Here is a 24170-nt window from a genome sequence, read left to right on the forward strand (position 1 = left end):
ACCTCCCTCTGGTGGGAAGGCCCTCCGAGGACAACCAAACCTTGTCCCCCACCCTGATGACCTCCCCTTGTCGCCTGTGGCGATCTGCCCCCCTTTTGTACGCTTCCTTGGCCCTCTCCAAGTGTTCTCTGAGCTGCTGGTGCACCGTCTCCAGTTCCTCTGCCCAATCCTCAGCCTGTGGGCCCTCCTCCTCCTCCTCCCCCTCCCTCTCTGGGAAAGATCTGAGGTCGCGCCCGTAATTGGCCTTAAAGGGCGACACCCCTGTGGAGACGTGCACCGCATTGTTGTAGGCAAATTCTGCCAGTGGCAGTCTATCCACCCAGTCTGTTTGCCGCTGGCTGACGTAGCATCTCAGGTACTGCTGCAGAATGGCGTTGACTCTCTCCGCCTGTCCGTTGGTCTGCGGGTGTCTAGCTGTCGACAAGCTGACCTCCACCTGCAGGAGGTTCATGAGCCGCCTCCAGAACCTGGAAACAAATTGGCGGCCTCTATCCGAAATAACCCTTAAAGGTAATCCATGCAGTCTGAATACGTGGTCCACAAACAGTTTGGCTGTCTCTTCTGCCGAGACCGCCCTGGCACACGGTATAAAGTGGCACATTTTGGACATGAGGTCCACCACCACCAACACTGCGGTCTTGCCCCTGGAAGAAGGCAGATCTGTGATGAAGTCCATGGACACCACTTCCCACGGCCTGTGTGGGGTGGCTAAGGGCTCCAGCAAGCCTGGTGGCGCTGCTCTGACCACCTTTGCCCGCTGGCAGGTGTCACAGCCCCGTACATCGTCTCGAACATCTTCCCGCACCCCTGGCCACCAGAAGTGTCTCATGACTAGGTGGGCGGTTTTGTCCCTTCCAAAATGACCCGCCGTTGGGTTGTCGTGCATCTGCTTGAGGACCGTACGTCTAAGCTGGGTGGTGGGCAGGTAGAGTGCACCCTTGTAGAAAAGCAGCCCCCTGCGTTCTGCAAAGTCTTTAGCCTGCTCCCTCCCCCCTCTCAGTTCTCTGAAGATGCGGTTGGCAAATTCATCCGCTGCCGTCAGTGCTGTGAGTTCTGCCTCGCTCACCACTGCTGCTCCGCAGGACCATGCTGACGGGGGGAAGATGTGCCTGGGTGCTGGTGGCGCCTCCTCCTCCATGTACTCTGGCTTGCGGGAGAGGGCATCCGCCCTTACATTCTGCTCTCCCGGGATGTAGTGGATGGAGAAGTTGAAGTTCGAGAAGAACTCTGCCCACCGTATCTGCCGCTGGTTGAGCACCCTGGCCGTTCTCCAGAACTCCAGGTTCTTGTGGTCTGTGCACACCTGGATGGGGTGCTTTGCGCCCACCAGGAAGTGTCGCCAGTGCTGGAACGCAGCGTAGATCGCAAGAAGTTCCCTATCAAACACTGTGTAGTTGCGTTCAGGCTGTGTCAGCTTCCTGGAGAAGAAGGCACAGGGTCTCCACTCCCTGTTGGCGTCCAGTTGCAACAAAATGGCGCCCACAGCTTTTTCAGAAGCATCTGTCTCAATGCGTAGGGGCGCGTCCTGCACCACATGGAACAGGTTCTGGTCTGAGGCGAACACTCTCTTGAGGCTTTCGAACGCTGCTTGCGCCTCTGGTGTCCACCTGAACTTCTGCTTGCCTCTCAGGCAGTCCGTGATGGGAGCCGTAACGCGAGAGAAGTTCTTGATGAACTTCCTGTAGAAGTTAGCGAAGCCTAGTAGGCGTTGGGCATCTTTGCGCGTCCTGGGGCTGTGCCAGTCCAGGATGGCCTGCACCTTGTCCTTGTCCATCGCCAGCCCCTTGTCTGACAGCTTGTAGCCCAGGAAGTCCACCTCTGTGGTGTGAAACTTGCACTTCTCCAGCTTCACATACAGGTGGTTCTCCTTCAGGCGCTGCAACACCTCTCTGACATCTTTCACATGCTGCACTGGGTCATTCGAGTAGATAAGGATGTCATCTAGGAAGACCAAGCATTTCCTGAAGAGGAGGGACCCCAGGACGTGGTGCATGAAGGCCTGGAAGCATGCTGAGCCCCCTTGCAAACCGAAGGGCATCACCAGATATTCAAAAGAGCCCAGAGGCGTGAACATCGTGGTTTTCCATTCATCTCCTTCCCGGATCCTGATCAAGTTGTACGCCCCCCTTAGGTCCAGCTTGGTGAAAATCTTGCCCCTGCGTGCCGCTGTCAGGAGATCATCCACTCTGGGCATGGGGAAAGCCACTGGCTCTGTCACTGAATTCAGTCGCCTGAAATCCACCACAAGACGGCGCTGTTGCGTGTCTTTCTTGTCCACCCAGAAGACCGGGCTGCCCCCTGCTGCCTTGCTTTCCCTTATGAACCCCCGCTTGAGGTTCTTGTCGATGAAAACGCGCAGATCCTCCAGCTCCTGGTCTGACATGGCGTACAGCTTGGCTGGGGGTATCGTCGCCCCTGGCACCAGGTTGATCTGGCAGTCAAAAGGCCTGTGCGGGGGTAGGTGGTCGGACTCCGCTTCGCTGAAGACCTCCTGCAGGTCCCAGTACTGCTTGGGTATCGCCTCACCCCCTTTGATATGCATGGTGGCCACCGTGGCTATCGGAGGCCCCTCCCCTGGTTGGTGCTGCATGCAATGTTCCAGACAAAAGTCCGACCCAAAAGTGATGCACCTCTGGTGCCAACTGATGGAGGGGTCGTGGCGCGCCAGCCAGCTCATGCCCAAGACGATGGGGGGGTCTGAGATGGTGGTGACGTTGAACGCCAGTGTCTCTGAGTGCCTTCCCACCGTCATTCTCATGGGGGGGGTTTGATGTGTGATGGCCCCTCCCAGCAGCTCCCTGCCGTCAATGGTTGCCACGTGCAGAGGAAAATCTAACTGCAAAAGCTGGATTTGGTGCTCTTCTGCAAAGCTTCTTGAGAAGAAGTTGGCGGACGCCCCACTGTCAATTAGGGCGAGGACCGTCAGGGGATAGCCATTTGGGAGCGTTAGCGTCACTTCTAAAACCACTCCTGCTCTGGGAGGGGTGGGCTGGCTCTGCTCCTCTCTGTGCGGGAGGGCGGGCTGGGGCTGTTGTCTGCAGACTGTGCCTGGCTGCTGCCCCTTGTCTCCTGCAGCCAGGCTTTCCCGTTTCCCTGCTGTGGTGCTGCGTCAGTGTGGGAGGGCACCACCGTTCCCGCCTTTCCTTGCCACTCCCTGCGATGTGGGCAGTCTCTGACGAGATGCTGGGGTGAGTTGCAGAGAAAGCAATTCCCGCCCCTTCCCTCCTTGCGTCTTGGCGCCGCTGGGGTTTGAAAAGCCCGCGCGCGCGCGCTATCAATCTGCATGGGCTCCTGGTCCTGGCTGGCTCCAGGCGTGGCTTGAAAGGGTTGTTGAGGGAGTGGCTTCTCTTGCGACCGTGGGAACCAAGCCCGCTTTGCGCGCGTCGCTTGCTTGTCGTTCCACCGGGATTCCTGTCTCACCCCCACCGCCAGAGCCGCTTTGCTCAGCTGATCCATAGTACTGGGCTTTGGACCTCTCGAGAGTTCATCCTTCACCTCCTCGTGCAAACCCAAGTAAAACGCAGCTTGCATAGGAGGCGACTCCAAAACCCACCCCAGTCTGTGCACCAGCATGGTGAATTTCGCCCAATATGCGCGAACTGTCATATTTCCTTGGCGTAAATTATGCAGTTCCTCCTTAGTCTGGTCCAAATGACTATCGGACGAATACATCGTCCTCAAACCTTCTAGAAATTGTTGGACATTTTTCATGCAAGGATTCTTGGTTGCGATTAATGGTCTTAGCCACTCCCTGGCTGCTCCGGTCAGATGTTCCACAATAAACGCTACTCTGTGCTCATCATCGGGGAACTCATTCTGGTGCAGCTCAAGAGCATACACGATCTCAGTCTCAAAGCCATGATATTCCCTCGGGTCTCCATTGAACTTGCTTACAAGGGTCCCTGCTCTCCTTCCTGGCAGCACTTGGACTTGGGGAGCCCCTCCCGCCTTGTCTTTCTCTGCATCTAGCTTGCTTTGGAGGTCTACCGCCACCGCCCTTAATTGCTGCTCTCTTTCCTGAAGCGCTCTCACCTGTTCCACAAGTTGTAGCCGTTCTTCCTGGACCTTCTTAGTCTCTTCTTTTGCTGCCTTTAATTCTCCCTGTGCCTGCAGATGCAGCTTCTGCAGCTCCTCTTGCGCTTGTTCAGCGAGCTGCCGCCATTTCTCCGCCTCTGGCACGCTCATCCCGGCAACTCCAAAGTAGCCCAAAAAAGATTCGGAGGTTGCTGTCACAGTGGCCGGAGTAGGCTACTTCAGAGTAACGACGCTACGCAGCTCTGCATTTTATTCTTTTATTGGTGCTGCGTATTTACAGTGCTAAAGTCATTGCTATTTACATAGAGTGATGTGTTCAGTCGGTATCAGAACCTCCGAATGACTTTTGGCGCGTCTTTCCCCAGCACAAAAGCCTCGGAAGACCCATCCTCTTGCCCCTCCTCTTTCTGCGTAATTCTGGCGTTGGAGGGATGGGTCTCCCCCCTTTACTTGCCCCTTCCTGTCCCACCTGGGACCCTGGCTCCGCTACCTTGCCTGAGCCTCGGACCCGACTTCCTGCTTCCCCGCTGGAATCAGAGCTCCCTCTGCTTTCCCCTGTGGTCAGTGCTGGGCTTGAACTCAGGAGGGGAGGGACTTCGCGATATCCCCTGTCCCTCACAAGAGGCATGCCATTTATTAATATGTTGGAGCAGTAGTAATATTGCATTGGTCGCTGCTGGGGTTTGTTCTGTATGAAACAAATACTAAGAGTTCAGATGGCGTAAGTGAACTCTTTGCATCCTCAGAGAAAGTGCTGGGTAGACATTCCTTTTGAGTAGCTTGTTAAAGTTTCTGGCTGCCCAAAACTTTATCTTATTTTTAATAGGATGGTATACTCGCCTGAACAGGGCAAGCTATAACTTCAAATAATAATAAATGGCAAGGTGAGGTGGTGTTATGGTCACTTTTAACTTTATGGACCTGTTTGTTGCAGTGTGTTTTTCCTCTGCTGGCTGGGGGGAAAATGCCCACGTGGTTTACTTTTTCAGAGGAGTATTTGCTGTTTCTCACTTTGGGGCAGTTGAGGTTGTAGCATCAGCCAGGTCTCCAGAAAAGCTTTCTTGAAGAAGTGGCTCTCCTTCCCCACAACAGAGTAGTGCACTAGGGGTCAGATCAGTCAACCAAGTACATGCCTGCCCCTCCACCTGCTCAGTGTATCTGCGCCTCCCCATATGTGTGTAATGGGAGGGACCAGGTGAATAGGCCTGTGATGTGAACCAGGTGGCTATAGGTTAATTTTATTTATTTATTTACAATATTTTATACCTCTTAATGTGCATAGTTGGCGCTGTGGGTTAAACCACAGAGTCTAGGGCTTGCTGATCAGAAGGTTGGCAGTTCAAATCCTTGCGACAGGGTGACCTCCCATTGCTCGGTCCCAGCTCCTGCCCACCTAGCAGTTCGAAAGCACATCAAAGTGCAAGTAGATAAATAGGGACCGCTCCGGCGGGAAGGTAAACGGCGTTTCCGTGCGCTGCTCTGGTTCACCAGAAGCAGCTTTGGCATGCTGACCACATGACCTGGAAGCTGTCTATGGACAAACATCGGCTCCTTCGGCCTATAGAGCGAGATGAGCGCCGCAACCCCAGTGTCGGACACGACTGGACCTGATGTTCAGAGGCCCCTTTACCTTTTACCTTTAATGTGCATAGACCCTATGCCAGTAAAACCGAAATATAAATACTTGTCACAAAATAAAGCAAAGAAACAATGAATACATACCAATAAAAACGGAACAGTGCAGCAAAACATTATAATCTAGGGAAAGCCTGCTTATTCCCTTCCGTAAGCAGATATGGATGTTGAAGGTGGACCAGGCACACTAGGTAGGCAGGAAGAGCAAATCCCCCCTCCACCTACCCATTTTAGTTCCCTTCAGAGATAGTTCACTGTGGTTCCATCAGTTCTGCTCCATCTGGATCACAGCTCACATTGTAAAAGTTCTAGGTATACTGCTATACAGAAAATAAAGTCCTGTCTCTCCCCATGACACAAATGCCAGACATCTTTCACTGATACCCCTAGTTCTCATTTCATTTATTTATTTTTTATTTATTGAAATACTTTATCTGAATGTTTGCTAATGTATGCATAGTCATAGTGTACAAATGAAAGTTACAGGTGCTCATGTCTGTGTTTGGTTTGAAGTGTTAAAAGAACCGGCCAAAAATGGAATCTGAAACTGGAACACATCACATTTCACCTAATAATGCTGTCTTCATAACCCAAACACCACTTCACTTCTTAAAAGTGCTTTCTTCCTTTTCCTCTACAAAATGTATCAAATTAAATCATTTCTTCAAAAGCAAATTAAAAAATCCATTTAGTCATCTCAATGTATATAACGTTAGGCTTGTGGAAGCAAAATCAATCAGCCCAAATTTAACACTTTTTAAAAAAGCAATCCCATCCATTAATGGGGTTCATTGAAGTTATTCTCATTAGCAATAAAACAATTTAATCAGACTCAAGGTCTGTTGTAACACAGATTGCCATTACAAAAGTCTTTTTCTAGTAATTGGCACCATTTTATATAAGCAATTATCTTGGATCCAAATCTATCAAAAGGCAGGTTTTTCTGGCACCAAAAGCTGGAATTTAAGCATGAAGGACTCTAGGCAGGAAAATGCTGGTCTGGAAGGCTTAAACTTCCACGATGCTGCACTAAAGCGTCAAAACAGAAAAGTCCCCAGTAAAGTGATCAAACACTCTGGCATTAAACACTCTGCTAAAATAATGGGTGGGATCCTTGCCAAATCATACTTCTTAAAGTTCAATGGGGGTTCTGGTGGAAGAGAGGAGGAGGCATTTTGGGGCAGTTCTGCCTCCCCTCATGCCACCTCCCATCCTGTTCAATAGGGTCTCCCATCAAATGCCAAAGCAAGGGTTAATGTTGTATGCCTTGAGCTCACATGCTCCCTCCTGCAATTAATCAATTACAATTGCAGTGAACCATACTTTGCCATTATATCAGAACTGGCTATAAAGGGCACTTGCCCTCTAAACCATGCTTAGCTATGAAAATAAAAACAAATCATGCAACATAAGGATATGCAGGCCGTGTGTGTGTGTGTGTGTGTGTGTGTGTGTGTGTGTGTGTTGATATGGGGCAAAATCTGGCCTGCCTTGGTGCAAAATGTAGGTTACCTTGGAGCAAAAATTGGTAATTCTGACCCTATAGCACATGGACTTGCCTTTAAGCCCATACAGGCTTGATAGAGGTTGGGTTGTGGCCATTCCCTTTGTGCAGCTGGTCTTTTGGGAGTGCATCATTGCATTATATCACCATAAAAACAAAGAAGGCACATGCTGATTTGTTTCTTCCAGCCAGCACCATAAAATATCTTTATTCAAGCATTTCCCCTTCAGTCATAAAGCAGACAGAATCACAAATCCAATAAATAAGTCATAAAAGGTTCCTTTCTTCCCTCCACAATGGATTCATCAGGCATTTATTAAAAGTTCATTTGCATTTAACCTTGCTTTACAACCTGTGTGTTTGAGCTGCAGTCTTCCATTGCTATATCTGATGCTGCCAAATATTCCTTAAATTAGTGATGGTGGTGAAGGTGGAAGATTGTTCTGCATATTTAGGATTTGTAAAATCCCTCCGTGGGCTGGTTTATTTATTTAAACCTGGGGTGTGGAGCCTGTTGACATCCTTATGCTGCAGTCCTGCCTCTGATTTAAACCCACAATTGCCCCACGTATTCATACCATTAGAGGCAGCTTATAAATATGACTGAAATCTTAATTTTAAAAATTGTAAAAACAAAATTGCTAAGTCGAATCTGACCACACAATTTTTCTAGCCATGTTAATATAACATTCACAGGCATGTTCATTAGCCTGTGTCAACATGTGGTTTGGGGTTCATGCAGTAAACATGCCACCATGAAGAATTCTCACTTCTACTTTGTGGGGAAGGAGTGTTACATGTTCCTGAACAATGTGATGATGTAGCAGGTGTGTGTGCATCATTGGGTATTATAGTGTATTACGCCCAGGGACAGAGGGTGGGGAATGGATTTAGTATTGAAAGTATCTAAGTTCTTTGATCAAACTTGGGGATTGTTGCTGATCACCCAAACATTTGCACTTTCTCCTTGACTCCCCCACCTTTAAAAAAGTTATGGATCCTGTATACATCAGCGTGATCTGATCCTGAGAGAGATCTGAATTATTTTCATAGCTTTTAGCCCCTTTTGATTCAATTCAGCTCTTTTGATTGTGTAAGGTCACACACCAATCAAACACACACCAGGAATCTCTGAGAACTGTAGCTCAGAATGTGTATTTTAGGAATCTTTAGCAGAATTCTTGGCACCTCGCCATACTACAGTTCCCAGGTTTTCTTGGGGAACAGCTAAGGTGGTATAAAATCTGTCCATGTTTACAATCTAGATGGAGCTTGAAACCACAGTGCACACTGCCTGGTTCCATCCTCAGCAAGTCTGTTGCAGTATAAGATAACAATAAAGCTTTTTTTCAAATCTTGTATTAACACTTGTAATGCTGCTTAGATCATATTTTACTGTGTGCATAGTGGCTTATCCTAACTCATGTTCTAAATACTTTCTCTCCATGCTCTCTTTAAAGAATCCTTAATGTACTGAAAAAGATTCAGTTCTAATGAAAGTACCAGGATTTACAAACAAAGCTGAATAGCACAAATTACGCTTATATGGGGAACTAAAAACTCAAGATATTTTAGATACACCCTAATACACACAAACATACAATTATGTATAGAATTAGATGTGCCACATTTAAGGATTCTATCACTGTGATTGTAGATCTTTCTCCTTAAGACTCCTTGTGGGTTATGTGTCCACATTATCCTGTACAGGAAATAAGGCCTTGCTGAGTGGTTTATAATGGATTGCCTGTAAATGCAGCATTATCTCTCTGGAGAGCATTAGCAGTTATTACGTCTAAAGCTAAGCCACCAAAGCCTATAGAGGCCTCTAGAAGTCAGTGCAGCAATGTGACAGGTTTTGAATGTGCTAGAACACTGACCAAGCACTGTTGGAAAACCACCCCAGCATAGAGCATTCATTCTGTATGCCTATTGAAATTATAGAGTTTCACAGTGCTTTAAAGACATTTTTCTCTGATACATCTGGGCTTGTGACATCATGTAAAGTCACCATAATGTCATTTTAAGGTGTGTGTTTTTTTAATAAAAAAAATATTATTAGTATTTTACTCTGTGATACCAGAGAATGAAAATAGCACAAGACGTAGGTGCAGTGACTGGGCCATACCTGTACTAGTCTATTGAATGGCATCTGGTCAATATTCAGTGGGAGATATTAAGGGGGTTGTTAATAGTTGGCTTGGCATTGACATGTGACTTGCAACACTTTGGGTTTAGAGAACTTGTGTTCCTTCAAATATTGTTGGACTAAAAATCCCCAACACCCCTTACTATTGGCTGCTCTGGTTGGAGCTAATGGGAATTGGAGTGCAACAACATCTGGAGGGCCACAGGTTCTCAATCTATAGGAAATTGCTGTTAATCTCAGATGGCTATTGACTGACAGAGCAAAGAAGACATTTGTGCAGTGGCTTCTGATTTAGGGTTGTCATATATATATATATATATATATATATATATATATATATATATATATATATATACACACACACACACACACACACACACACACACACATTTACAAAAATGCCAAGATCTGCATTTGCTAAGATCCGCCTTTCAGAAATTCCATCAGAGTTGTGGGTGGCATATGTGTGTTTGCCTTGCTCTGTAGCAATTGCAAGGGAGGTATTTTTTGATAAGTTATATTTCTTCTGAAAGTTTTGCTTGATTGTCAGCATTTGCTGGTTCAACATCCTGCAGTAGGCAGAGGCCCTGGCCTTGAAAAACGGAAGAGTCATCTTCTAAGTAAAGACATCTCAGGGCTCTTTACACCTGAAACGGTCCTGTGACTGGAGAAGTTTCTGTAAGTCATGCCTCCTAGGAAATGGCTAAGAGCGGAGAGGCCTGATTAGGATTTTTCCCTGTCTGACTTGATTCCCCTGTTTTGGAGTGGATTAGATTAGATCTGTCTGGAAGGACAGATCATGAAGCTGAGGCTCCAATACTTTGGCTACCTCATAAGAAGAGAAGACTCCCTGGAAAAGACCCTGATGTTGGGAAAGATGGAGGACACAGGGAGAAGGGGATGACAGAGGACGAGATGGTTGGACAGTGTTCTCAAACCCACCAAAATGAGTCTGACCAAACTGCGGGAAGCAGTGGAAGACAGGAGTGCCTGGTGTGATCTGGTCCATGGGGCCACGAAGAGTAGACACGACTAAACAACAAGATTGCATCTTCCTGGGTGAACCAAGTTTCATTCTGGATCCACATAAGTTCCAAGTGGCTTTCCAGGAATGTCCCTTAACCTTCCTTCCTTCCTACCTGCCTGCCTTTCTGTGGACACAACTCACACAACCTTGTATGCCTAATCCAGTTTTTTTTAAAGTAATGAATAAATCATGATAAATATGCCTTTTTCAGATGTCTGATTTCTCACTGTCTTTATCTTTCAAAGAGTTGCTTTTGCTTTTTGGGTAATAATAAGAAGCAGCATTCCAGTTTCAAGCATCAAAAAGAGTTGCTTGCAGAGTCCTCCCCACTTCCCAGGCTGACTTTTCTCACAGCCAGGCACTCTAAAATAAAAATGACTGAAGCATCAAGTCACCTAGAGAAAAGATTGCAGCTCCTTGTTGATAAAGCACTTCATCAAGTGCAGCTATCCATGAAATCCTGCTCACTAGCAAAAAGATTTAAATGAGAAATAAAAGCAGCAGCCATTTATTATCAGGCAAAACCACAACCAGATTTTTATTCTCGACAGTATTTGTCCATTAAACTTGTGTACCGAAATTCTTTTGCGCATATATATATATATATATATATGGGAAATAAAATGCAAAATATCAGACCAGAGCAGCTGCTTTTCTTGATTGCAAATAAGAATCTTCCTACTTCACACTATTTGTGAAAAACCTCCTCTCTCTCCTGCAACTCTGATTGTTATCTGAAGTACAAAATTCTTATCAAGGCCACCTTCCCAAATGATTATATTTGTCCAAACAGGAGAAAAAAATGCCATCAAAAACAAGGGCACACATTTAATTACATTTCCAGTTTTTGTGTCCCTACATTTCTCCATTTTTCTGAAAGCGGCACACAATTTGTTTCCCTCCCCCCTCAAGGAGTATGGTGTAGTGAATAGCAACATCCAGAATCCCCCCATTAAGTCTGTTGTTGAGTGCTCCTTAAAAAAAGAAAGGAAGAAAGAAAGAATAAAAGGCTTGCAACCGTGGTGCCATGCCAGGCAGATCAAAACTGAATCTCCTTAATAACAGCTGGAAATGGCCCACTGCAGAAGTCCACCAGTATCCATGATTTTCCTGAGTGCACTGTATGCTGTTTTGTCTGACACAGAGCTGCTTGCCTGGAATTTAATCACCCCCAGTGTTCAGGTAGATGCGACTTCAGTATTCTGCTCTTGTATTCTCTCATCTCACAGACTACAGCTGTTCCCTCTGAGTAGCTCAAAGTAGTTACACAGCTAAATCCAGGGCCTTTGTGAGCAAGGTTGTCAACTCCTTTCTTGGCAAAAGGATCCCGCGCCTTTAACAGCTACATGACAGGTTGATGCTCAGCTTCCTTGCAAGAATCGTGGGCTAATGCAGAAATATGCAGGGGGAAAACTAGCTTGCATATTCCTCAACAGTTACGTTAGGATCCATTAGAAGGGCAAACCTCACACATTTTAGAGTCACAGAATTGGCAACATCTGCTACAGCAAGCTATCCCCAGGGAAACTGATTCTCAAAACAGGGAGCTCTGGATATCTGAACTTGCAACAATGCACCCTGCATTTATTATAAGAGAACAGCAGTGTTTGCATCCCACCGCATTACAAAAATGTACACCTCAATTCAAATCAGGCACCTCTGACCATGGAATAGATTGCAGCCATTTTTTCCAACGGTGTATGGCAACTATGATTTTCACCTAAAACAAACAGCAATTTGTGGTAAGCAGGTGTAGTGCAAGTGAAATGCATTTGTATATGTTTATTTATGTACTGTATTTATTTTGATTTAGAAATATATATACCGCTTAAAAAACCCTACACATCTAAGTAGTGCCATCACAATAAGTTATAGCTAGCCAATGAAAAACCCTTCATGCTAAAAAAAGGAAATTAATTTTCTTTTCTCTTAAGCTTTTTTTTATTGCCTTCCAATTATTGATTTTTAATTTACACAGACAATTTATATGCCACTTATATTTAAACAGTTCTCTAAGTAGTGTTCCAACATAGCAGAAGACATGTCAAAGAAAAAAAACAAATACAAAAATACAGAGAATTTCTGTAAGACACAAGTAAACTAAAGGACCCTCATTCGCATCAAAATAAGTATTATTCATAAAAACCAGCTACAAAAATTCAAAGACAGTTCACATTGTAAAACATGGTCAACGGTTAAACAAAGTATCCTCTGCGAGGGGGGAGAGACTTTGTGCTGGCTTTCCCCACCTACCTTGCCCCACCTTGATAAGAACTTCTTCCAGAGGAAGAACTGTGAGGGGTGGAGAGACATTGTCTGTCATCATGGGATGACCTGTGCTGCCCCACCTCCAGCCCAGGAAACCTTCAGAAGGGCATTGCTTCCATGGGCATTACCTCTATGTGTATATCAAGGAGCTGAATGGAGTGAAGGATTATGAGTCATGGGGGTGGAGAGAGAGTGTATGTGAATTCAACAGTTTGTTTTCTGTTTTCTTTATTTCTGGTTGCTATTTTGTTAATGTTAATATTTTATAGATTATGAATGCTGTAATACTTTATGAATGAAAATATATTACTTTTGTTGCAATTGTGCTGTTTGCCTTTTTAGTTATTTTGTTAATAGCATTTTACTGTTATTGTTTTACTGATGATTTATAATTGTTTTGCTGATGATTTGTTAATTCATCTACCGGTATATGATTTATGCTGTATTTGTGATGATCTATTATGTTCTATAAAGTTAATGTCTTTTGTAAGCCACTTTGCAATTCATTTAAGAATAAGAATAAGAATTTTATTATTTATACCCCGTCCAGCCACTCTGGGCGGCTTCCAGCAGAATATATAAAAACATAATAAAATGTCAAATGTTAAAAACCTCCCGATACAGGGCTGCCTTCAGATGTCTTTTAACATTGTGTAGTTCTTTATCTCCTTGACATCTGATGGGAGGGCGTTGCACAGCAATGAAAAGTGTCATGGAAATATAATAAATCAAATAAAACCAAACCTCTAAACATCTGGAAATAGAATATTACAAGTGAGAATAAACTAAAAGGATCAGTTTCTGGGCAGCTTGCGGGGCACAGGTTGGGGACCCCTGTAATAAGGTTTCTTTAACTTATGTTATTTAAGAATATGGGGAGGGAAACTTAAATAATTACTGATATAACCTATTTGCACACATTCCTCACCTCAGAGATTGGCATATGCTGGGATGCAGGGCCGGCTCTAGGTAGACCCCCGGTGGTGCGGTGTGCCAGGGCCGGTAGGCAGGGCGCCACGCAGAAACCATGCTGCGCCCTGCGAGGGTGGGGGCGCCGGAGCGATCTCCGCCCCTCAGCGCCAGGGCACACGACCTGCTCAAGACTGCCCCATAGCTGCCAAGTTTTCCCTTTTCTTGCGAGGAAGCCTATTCAGCATAAGGGAAAATCCCTTAAAATAAGGGATAACTTGGCAGCTATGGACTGCCCTAAATGTATGGATGTAGAAATGGACACTCAACCAGACTTGTTCATTCCTTTGTAGAGATCTGATCTGTGTAGTCCAAGGAATGCACAGGGGGGGGGGAGTCATCATGCTCCCATCTTAGGTAGAGGAGCTCCATATCTACAGTCAATGTACAATTTTTGCTATGAGGTGTGTGCTACAGATGAAAGCAGCATTGGTGCTGGAAAATCATCAATTGCAGTTCTTGGCAAAATACATGAAGGTTTTGTTTTTGTTTTTGTTGTTTTTTAATGATCCAAGGTATGCCTAATAAATCAAATGCTGTTGATTCCCTCCCCTCCCTTTGCTTTTGATGCAAAAATAGTAAATAAAGTAATAATGAAGGAACCTGTCCTTAACATACGACTATTGCATCACTCAAAAGTGTATTGACAATTCAGCTCCTCAGGTGGCGTTGAGATTTATGTCTGCTACCTCCCTGGTGCTCCATTTCCCTGTCTGCACCGTCAAATTGATTAGTGGGCAATAAAGAGCGAGGGAAAGCGGCAGTGCGGCCAGACGATGTCAATCATATTAATGAATGGTTATTGTTCATGTTGTCCTTGTATCTCATTGTGGCTCACAATCAGCCAACACATTCCACCAATAAAAATGTTGGTTTTACTCTTGTGTTTTAAGGGTCCTCTCGAAAATGACCTGGTGATCCATGTCGCGTTGATTGCTGAAAGCCAACGGTGAGCCATTCAGATAAGTGATCTGAGCCTCAGTGCTTGGATGTAAATGCATTATTTGGAGACTTGTGTGACTGAACCGGAAACTTTGTGATTTGAGACTTAGAACTGTTTTGATGGACTACATGGGATTGTGAATGCTCAAGCCCCAGAGCTGTTTTCAGGCAAAACAGTGTCCAGTATTCCTATAAGAACAATCTGCAGACAGGGCAGTATGAATCCCCTGGACTGACCAGACTTGGTATACATATTAGGAGCATGGCTTGGTGCTTTTTCTTGGTCAAAAGAGCAGCAATTTCTGTGTGCTGAATTTCAGGATCCAGCTCAAATCTCCTGTTCTAATGCTGAGTCCTCAACATGCCCTGAGATGCCCAACTCTCCAATGGTCTCTGTCTCACCTGTTTGCTAATTCTATTTTTATTTTATTTTATTCGCTTTCTGGTGGTGTGATGCAGGTGTGCCTAAGTTTTTTTCAGGGGAGGAGCGGTTTGCCTCTGTTTCACTTGATCTGATTGGATGCAGTTGTTTTGCTTGTTGGGGGTTAATGCTGAGGATTCCCAGTTTTTCTTCTGTGAAATGGTTTGTGATGCCCACAACTGTTTATTAGATTTCTAAATGTGTCCCTGGGCTCATTTTGTTTGTTTGTTTGTTTGTTTGTTTGTAGATACCCCTCCCTGACTCCAGTTAAGTTCCCCAGTTCTAGGAAATGTTGGATTTTGGTAGCAACTATCCCATGTGGTCCCAAGTTGGGTCTAGTAGCCTTCAATAGTTTAATTCTTTAAGGAGACATTTTGAGAAATAGGTATTGCCAAACTCACAATTGCTGGCTTGCTGGCTTTAGCACATGTTCTGACACACCAAGACATCCAATTCTAACAGTCTCATCACAGTCTTACAGCCTCTGTGGAGTGGATTGTATTCTAGGTGTGAAATCCAGCATTTCTTTCAAAGCCAGTTGCTATCAAGATCCATGTTTAATAGCAGGCTCCAGTTCTGCTGCATTCGAATTCCTTGTGATTTCCGTTTTTTAAAAAAAGCCTGCAGGTTTTCTTGAACACATATGGAATCCAGACACAGACTCCTCAGCAGGTTGAACCCATCCAGATATGGCCACAACAGGAGCTTGTGAAAGTAAGACATTATTTTCAACATTATAGGTACTATAATAAATAAATAATAGTATAATTTATTCATACTATATAAATAAAATATAATAAATAAACCTATGCTTACCATGCTGTGATGAATCATCTGGCTTTTGTTCCATTGTTCCACCGATACCTGAAACTCCAAAATATATATGGTGTTGTTCAGTAAACACACACTTAATTAGAAAACTGGGAATAACTTTAGAAATAAGGTGGGAATGAATCATGGTGAGATGCAGTAGATGATGTACTTTCTTTGGTATCTAGGAAATCTCCTCTAACATGTGTTCAGTACTTGTCCTTAAGAGCAAGAAATGTTCCAGGTGCTGTTGTAATCTCAAGTTCATTGTATTTAATAATGTTATTCAAGTAATCTTCGTTGAATAATGAAGCCTTCTTATCAGTATTGTTTGTCCATAAGTTTCATAATGGTGATGATAAAGCTTCACTATTCAGTAATGGACAGGATTTTTATTTTAAACCGGGGAGGGGGGGGGCACAATTTTCTTTCTTATGTATGGCATCTTCCAAGTTTCATGCTAACCACTCTTAAAAAGACAACGGGCCACGCTCTCTGAAATCCTTTCCTGTGCTCACTTTTCTTTCCAAGTAGCTCCACACCCTCCTAGTGGGAAAGAGGGTGTTCTTTCCCTAGATTTTCTGTAACGAGATGACCTTTAATTTCTAAAAAGGTCACTCTGCTGCAGAACCATTGACCATGCTCCCCGCAGTCTACTTGGCTCAGAAAGCAGCAGATGGATTGCCTTGGCAAGGGCCCTAAGAGTTAATGTGTTCAGTGAGGCTATCTTGTGTGCAAAAAGTACTAACTGGTGAGATTTTTTTTTTTTTGGGTGTTCCAGATCATTTCCCTCTCCTGTTCACATTCACTTGTCATCTCTTCTCTCAGAGACCATAAATATCCTCTTTTAGCCTGAAGGAGCATCTAATCGTAAGACCTAAGGATTAGTCATTCCAGAAACCACACCGACCCATCCCAGCTAAGACCCTGCTTCTATCTGCTGTTTGGTCTTAAGCCTCCCAAGCTAAGGGGGCTGCTATGGACCCCAGAAGCTGCTTGAAGTAGATGTCAACCATTTATGTATATATTCAACCATTTATATGGTATATCTATTCAACCAGTGCTCCTTTTTTGGTAAAAGAAACAAGGTGTTGGTACTCATATAGTGATAAAAGCGCTGTGAGTGCCAAAAAAAGGAGAGGTGCTGGTACTCCATATTGATGAGTACCCTCCCTCCCCACACACAATTCAGTGAGTGTTTAACTTATCAGGGCTTTACTTCTATTTAAATGAATGAGGCATTTATTTGTTCGTTTGTTTTTAATTTAAAATATTGGTTGCTTTTTCACCAAGGTCACTCAAATATATGAACAACTTATCCACAAACAAAAACATTAAAATTGTCATAAGAGAAAACAAAGACAATATTATTTTAAAAAGACAGAATTAAAACATCCTACCTACTCAAGATGGGACGCAGGTGGTGCTGTGGGTTAAACCGATCAGGGCTTGCCGATCAGAAGGTTGGCAGTTCGAATCCCCGCGACGGGGTGAGCTCCCGTTGCTCAGTCCCAGCTCCTGCCAACCTAGCAGTTCGAAAGCACGTCAAAGTGCAAGTAGATAAATAGGTACCTATTTATAGGTACCTACAGCGGGAAGGTAAATGGCGTTTCCATGTGCTGCTCTGGTTTGCCAGAAGCAGCTTGGTCATGCTGGCCACATGACCTGGAAGCTGTACGCCGGCTCCCTCGGCCAATAACGCGAGATGAGCGCCGCAACCCCAGAGTCGGCCATGACTGGACCTAATGGTCAGGGGTCCCTTTACCTTTACCTGCTCAAGGTAGCCACAGATAATTAAAAGCCAAAGGCCTGTTGAAAAACAAAAGATTTTGCCTGATACGTAAAAATATGTAATTCTGGCGCAGGGCAAGCCTCCCCGGGGTGGGGGTGGGGGCATTCCACAAGTGGGAAGCCACCACTGAAAAGGCTGGGCTCTTTTCAAACCCCAACAACTTATCAAATTCGGGTAGGGAAAACGGCATCTTACCTGCATCATTTGGTTGTTACTTCAATCCCTTAAGAGTACTGAAGGAGATGCTTTTTGTCATTTCCCAATGACAACCCTTTACATTCCTTTGTATACAACGACAACACACACACATGTGCAAAGACATGTGTATTACAGCTCCAAATAGGTGCTCATTGCACCTGGGAGTAAATTTTCCAACAGGTATTACTTCTGCTGCAAGTTGACTTTATCTTGACCCCGGAGTTAACAGCATAAACTTGCAACAGTGATTTCTTATTTTTAAAGTTATTTTAGGAAAACCAAACCCTGTTAGGCTATAAGGGTCCATTGGACCCCTTCCTTTAGTTGCTATGAGTCCACCTGTCCAACTCTTCTGGTCCCCCCCCCCCCGGGGGCCTCTTGAAAGCCCATTGAGGGATTTAAGTTAACATTGTATGGGCCAGTATTCCCCAATATATTTTTTATGTTAGACTGTATTTTTGGACTATTATACCAATAAAAAGTATTTATGTTAAATGGGAGCCAGTTTGAAATCTTTTATTTCTAGCTAGAACTTTAAAAAGGCCTGTTGGGTTCCAATAGCAAATAAATACTGCCAAAAAGCATGCAAGCTGTGTTTCATGCATTAGACTTTGCGCATTGTGATGTTTTACAGGCTTACTTTCATCTGGGGATCAATGACAAACTGGGACTCTCGGGAAGACCTGACCGACCAGTAGGCTGCCTTGGAACATCAAAGGTCCGTGCAAGAAATAACTCTTCTCCAGGCTTTCATTAGTGTGAATAATGGAGGAGGTTTGGGTGTAAATATGGGAGGACAATTGAATTATTCTTTAAACTCTGAAAGCAATTCACATGGCTTAAGTTTACCAAAGGCTTTGCCCAGATGCTTTAAGGAAAAGTCACCTCTGTGGTTATTTGCCTGAAAGTTTTTATGCATATCATAAAGTCAGGCACTTGCCAAGAAAGTTTATGCCACACTCAAAATGGAGATAAAAGCTTCCTTTGTTTGCATGATTTGTCTTAGTGTCTAATTAATTAAAGCAACACTTACTCAGATTTTAATTATAAAACAGAATATGGATATATATTTTTCTTCCTCATGAGGTTTGGTTAACAGCATCCTATATACAGTATTAAAGGAAATGTTTGTGTTTCCTTTTCGGTAGATTTATCGAATCCTTGGCAAGACTGTTGTTTGCTACCCAATAATCTTTGATCTAAGTGATTTCTTCATGTCTCAGGATGTGATGATGCTGATTGATGACATTAAGGTAGGTGTAAATGTGCACGTGTAAAACCTGGTGCCCATTAAATGTTTTACATTTTAAAACTTAAGCAATGGCTCATTAGACTGTAACCCTGATAAGGAGAGAACACAGTTTTCATTTTGAGGCTACAACTCCATGTTTGCTTACTTGACACTAAGCCTCACTGTCTTAATTCTGGGAAGGCCAGAATTGGGGGTGCACAAATCTCATGTTCGCAGCACAGTGAATGTTGCTGCATTTGGAGTTGCACAAGAACATCAGTGGGGTTTGCATGCCTTTTCCTACACAGATGTAGGAATTTCAAATGACACATCTAGCGCAAACATGAAGGCAGAGGATAGACAGCCTTGAGAAAGGGGGCACAATAGAATGTTAAAGGGCAACTACAGCAATCATTGGAAAGTACTGCAGAGCAGTCACCCACTATCACCCGCTTTGTGAAATTCAGAATTATTTGCAGTGTTCTGTGCTATGCGAGAGAAGGCTAGATACCATATAGGGATGGTGGATATTAAATTGATTGAAGTTGGTAACAATACATGCTTGCATAGGTAGACATCAGAGTTATACATTCATGGATAGGGAGAAGTGTTACTGATGCAACAAGGGGGCAGTTACAGAAACCTGGTCACCTGTTAAAAGAGACCTTTCTTGGCTGGGCCATGGGGAGAGACAGCAGTTGAAATGCAGCTCCTCAATAGGAGATTTTGTTGACTCCCAATCAGCATCTGCTGGCTCATAAAGGCTGTTCTGGGAACTTCAGAACGACATGCACCAAATGTCAGTCCTCTTTTCTTTTCCTTTTGGTCCTTGGGCTTTTGAATGGCTTGATCTGGCAATTTGCATGTAGTGAAACCCTCTGTGTTGCAAAATCATTTGCAATAATCCCCACACTGGGTCATGATTTTTAATAAATGACATGAAATCTTCCTGACCTGTTTTGAACATTTCATGAGTTTCATGTAGTTGAAGTGTTCTAGTTGCACCATTCTGCTCCCTCCTCTCATTTATTGTTATTTTTGTATTTATGCAGAATGCTTTGCAGTTCATTAAACAGTACTGGAAAATGCATGGCCGCCCCCTTTTCCTTGTGCTTATTCGGGAGGACAATATAAGGTAAGCCCTTAACAGATGCAAATACCCCTATCACTTCTAGATGGTTAAAGTTTGCCCTATTGATGCATTTCATTTTCCAACTATCAGGGGAAGCAGGTTCAATCCGATACTTGACATGCTGGCCAGTTTCAAGAAGGGAGTTGTTGGTGGAGTAAAGGTTCATGTTGACAGGCTACAGGTAAGGTGTCCTTTTTTGTACGTGCAGCTATGTAGCCTTGCCAAATGAAATTTGATTGCTGCTGTTTTTGGAAACCAGACGAGCCGTTTCTCATTGCTCATCTTGCCCTGAAATACAGAGAGACAGAAAGTACAGTAGTTTAGGTGGTCCTGTTGGTTTTAATTATCTTTATTTTGTTACTGCTGGGATAAAATCTTACAGTAATACGTGTGGCTCATACATGTGCATGCTCTTTTATTTCCAGACATCAGGGGAATTTGCATCCTTTCTTTTTATTTAGTAATCCTTTATCTGGTTAAAAAGGCATGCTATCATATGGGACTTTTCTCGGTCTTATGCTACAAAGTGTGTTATTCTTTTAAAGTGGGGCTAATTCAAAGTCCTCAGAGGACACTTGTTCTCCTTCTCCCATTGCCTTTTCATGTAGATTTTCTTAATAATTAATAAGCATTTTAGAAGAATGTTTTATTTCTTTGACGGTTGCTGCTGTTTATGTAGTGTGTTTATTCATGGTGGGTATTAACTTAAAAAAAATAGGCTAATTTTAAATCAAGATCTGCTTTATGCTTTCATCTCTACGTACAAGTTGTTGAAGGTGACCTCAACTTCGTTGCACTGCAGTGTGTATATATATATATATATATATATATATATATATATATATATATATATTACATCTTCAAGAAAGTATGACTAAAAGTTAGACATAATCAGTTATATGATGGTATGTTGTTGTAGAAACTGCCTTGCCTCTCCACCTTGTGCTTCACTGCACAATGTGTGCCTGTCGAATTGGCTTTGACAGTTAGGTACCAGCTCTATAGTTTCCAGGGTTCCTGTGCATGTGCAGAGCCCTGTCCCATTTTTTCAAGTCTGGCTCCTCTGCCCCACCCATCCTTTGACCCACCTACTCACTTCTGATCAGGGACCCAACACAGATGCCCACTTCAGGGAACTTTGGGGGCCCTTTCTCATTTTCTGAAAAAACACAGGGCTTACCCACACTCACCTTTTACTCCACTCTTTCCAGCCAGAGATCCATGCTCCAATGCTCTGTACTAGAGCATAGTGTTGTTTGTTTGTTTGTTTGCTTGCTTGCTTGCTTGCTTGCTTTCCCCAAGAAAACTCACTCTTTAAAGCTGAATTGGAGCACACGTCAGTTCGGGTTTTCTGTGGGGGGAAGTGTGGTTTAGTGGTGCTGTATTTCTACCCCATGCCTTTTGAAACAATTAGAGTGCTTAGATCTGCTTATGTGGGGGGGGGGGAGTGTTTGCAGAAGTCTCAGCAATTAAGAGTTTGCGATTGGTTGCTGGAGTCACCCTGGCATGATCAACTTGATCTTTTCACACTAAATTTCTCAAGTTTTAATCATGCTGCATTTCTTTTTGCTAATGTTTAATCATTAATTTCCTAAATTAATCTTGTGTCGTGTCTTGGATATCGTCCATTTCATTACAACGAGGAGAGAAAATTGAAATATTGAGATTGTGAAATGCCGATAATGCATTATCTATTAAAGGGAATATATACTGCATGTTCATAATTTACTTCCAGCTTTTGCATTTGTATGCATATATATATATATATATATATATATATATATATATATATATATGCTTTTAGATGTTAATTCATGGGAAAGCTGCATAATCTTAGCTTGCAATATTTGCATAACAATATTTCCATCCGTTTCAGCTGCAAAATTTATAAGGTTCCCTGTCTTAGCCATAATTTTCACATTTGCAGCCTGTAATTTGTGCTCAAGGGGAATGCACAAAATACACAAGTTAACACAAGTTAAACAGAAAAGAGCAGCATTGGCATTAAACAAAATCCCCAACCAAACCACCGTGTCTTTGCATTCCATTCAGTATCCTATTGTGGTGGCATTGCTATCAAAATATTTTTTTCTTACATATGTTTCACTGTACCTGAATCTGTTTCCTTCCCTTCATAACTTGGAAACCCTTTTTAACAGAAAGACCTTAAAAACAGATTTAATTGGAAATATCCACCTGCCAAAAAATTATGTGATTACTTGATGAATTAATAGCGAATAGTATGGGTGCCTAATAAAATATTGATAGCATAAAGTGCAGCATTGTTCTCCAACAGCACATAAATATTTGTGCAGAGAATTCAGCTGGCAGGGTTAGGGAGAAGGAAAAAAGAGGAAAGCCTAATAAAGTCTTAGGTGTATGCTTTATGTATCTGTAGCACAGCATGTTGTTAGAAGAAGACTAGGATAATTAAATACGGAGGTATTTTCCTAAAGGCACCTGGAGGTCAGTCAGCATCGAGGATAGTGTCTCCTCTTGGCTTGGACTCAAAATAGAAATCCTAACTGCTAAGAGGAAGGGATCTGGCCTTCCTGTCTTTTTGTAGGAAACAACATCTTTGTGAGCCCCCTTTTGGAGATATAGGTCATGTCCGCACCATACATGTAAAGCATTCTCTTAACACCCCTCATCAGATCTTGCTGACCACAGGATGCATTGGATTTGCATGTTTTGGAACTGGAGTGGCCATCAGAGCTGGGTCATTCCTAGTCAGGTCTGCCCTAATTCATTCCCCTGCTGATGCCACTTGCAACATCAGGGAACATAAAGCTGCAGTTCTCTTGTCTCACCTGGAACAGCCTGGCACCATGCCTGAAGATGGGAACATTCATTAGCATATATATATATTTAAAACTTTAGTTGGAGGGAATAGCTTCTACATATCCCACTTAGTGTAATGTCTTTGCTAACTTTTATTATTTCTCTCCTATTCCCTTTCTTCTCCATTACAGACATTAATTTCTGGAGCAGTCGTTGAACAACTGGATTTCTTAAGAATAAGTGACACAGAAGAGTATGTATGCTTGAAATCAAATTACAGTAGAACATTAACCTATAGCATCCCAAAGCCCCCTCACTAGATTCCCCACCACCACCACCACCAAATCAAATTACAAAGATTGATAGTTAAAATGTGCACTGGATTTGGGAGACTTCAATATTGTCTTTCTGCAGGGCTCCAGAATTTAAGAGTTTTGAGGAGCTTGACCTCCCAAAACATTCAAAAGTAAAGAGACAAACCAGCACACCACAGTTGACTGAACTGGAACAACAGCCAGATATTAATGCTAATGACTGGAAAAACAGGCCGACTTATGAGATTCTTCAGAAACTGAATGTAAGTATAAAGGAAAAACTAAATATACTGTGACCCATCTGTGCTTTTCTCTTAAGGCATGAAGCTCACTGAAGAGGATAGACACTGGCATGCATACTACACAATCTGTTTTATTTAATATAAGCGAGCAGGAATGTTCATGAAATATTCCCAAACCTCACCTTTTTGTCAAAACAGAAAATATGGAAGGTGATGATAATACAGGAGGAAACATAGAGTTTACCCTATCTGGTCCAGAGGTCTTCAAATTGGGTACTTAACATGTTTTACCACAAGCAATGTAGAGGTTTCTCTAAGGAACTGCAATGTCAGTGATAGAATCTGGGAGAATCCGGTGTTTAATTTCATTATGGTAATCTTTCATAAATGTTGGAAGTCCTTGCCTATAACTCATTCAGGGTTTAATACCAGCTTTCCCCAACCTGGTGTTCTCCTGATGTTTTGGACTGCAATTTCTATCATTTTTGACCCCTGGAAATGCTGGCTGGAGTTTATAGGGGTTATGATCCATAACATCTGGAGGACTTCAGGCTAGAGTTTGGTGGTATAGAACCACAGAGTAACATTTACCATTCAGGATGTCCTACATTTTTTTCTGACTTTGTTACATAGATCTGGAAGCTTTCAAGTGAGCATTCCTTCACATAGACTGAGTCTTTTTCCCTGTTAAGTGTCATTACCATCATAGGAAATGAGATA

At 43.4% G+C, this 24170-nt stretch overlaps 1 protein-coding gene across 8 annotated transcripts in view; it reads left to right on the forward strand.

The window, feature by feature from the left end:
• Positions 1 to 24170, forward strand: part of PHKB (phosphorylase kinase regulatory subunit beta) — a 151564-nt gene that overhangs the window by 91508 nt on the left and 35886 nt on the right. For all 8 annotated transcript variants that reach the window (XM_088671855.1, XM_035117351.3, XM_035117349.3 and 5 more), the window contains 8 exons: positions 14481 to 14536; positions 15571 to 15664; positions 18385 to 18468; positions 18899 to 19003; positions 20034 to 20116; positions 20204 to 20294; positions 23086 to 23147; positions 23309 to 23471. In XM_088671855.1, the coding sequence (XP_088527981.1) occupies positions 14481 to 14536; positions 15571 to 15664; positions 18385 to 18468; positions 18899 to 19003; positions 20034 to 20116; positions 20204 to 20294; positions 23086 to 23147; positions 23309 to 23471 (738 nt within the window). The remainder of the gene's footprint in view (positions 1 to 14480; positions 14537 to 15570; positions 15665 to 18384; positions 18469 to 18898; positions 19004 to 20033; positions 20117 to 20203; positions 20295 to 23085; positions 23148 to 23308; positions 23472 to 24170) is intronic.

The sequence above is a fragment of the Zootoca vivipara genome, chromosome 6 (genome assembly GCF_965207765.1).
Source record: "Zootoca vivipara chromosome 6, rZooViv2.hap1.1, whole genome shotgun sequence".
Classification (NCBI taxonomy): domain Eukaryota; kingdom Metazoa; phylum Chordata; class Lepidosauria; order Squamata; family Lacertidae; genus Zootoca; species Zootoca vivipara.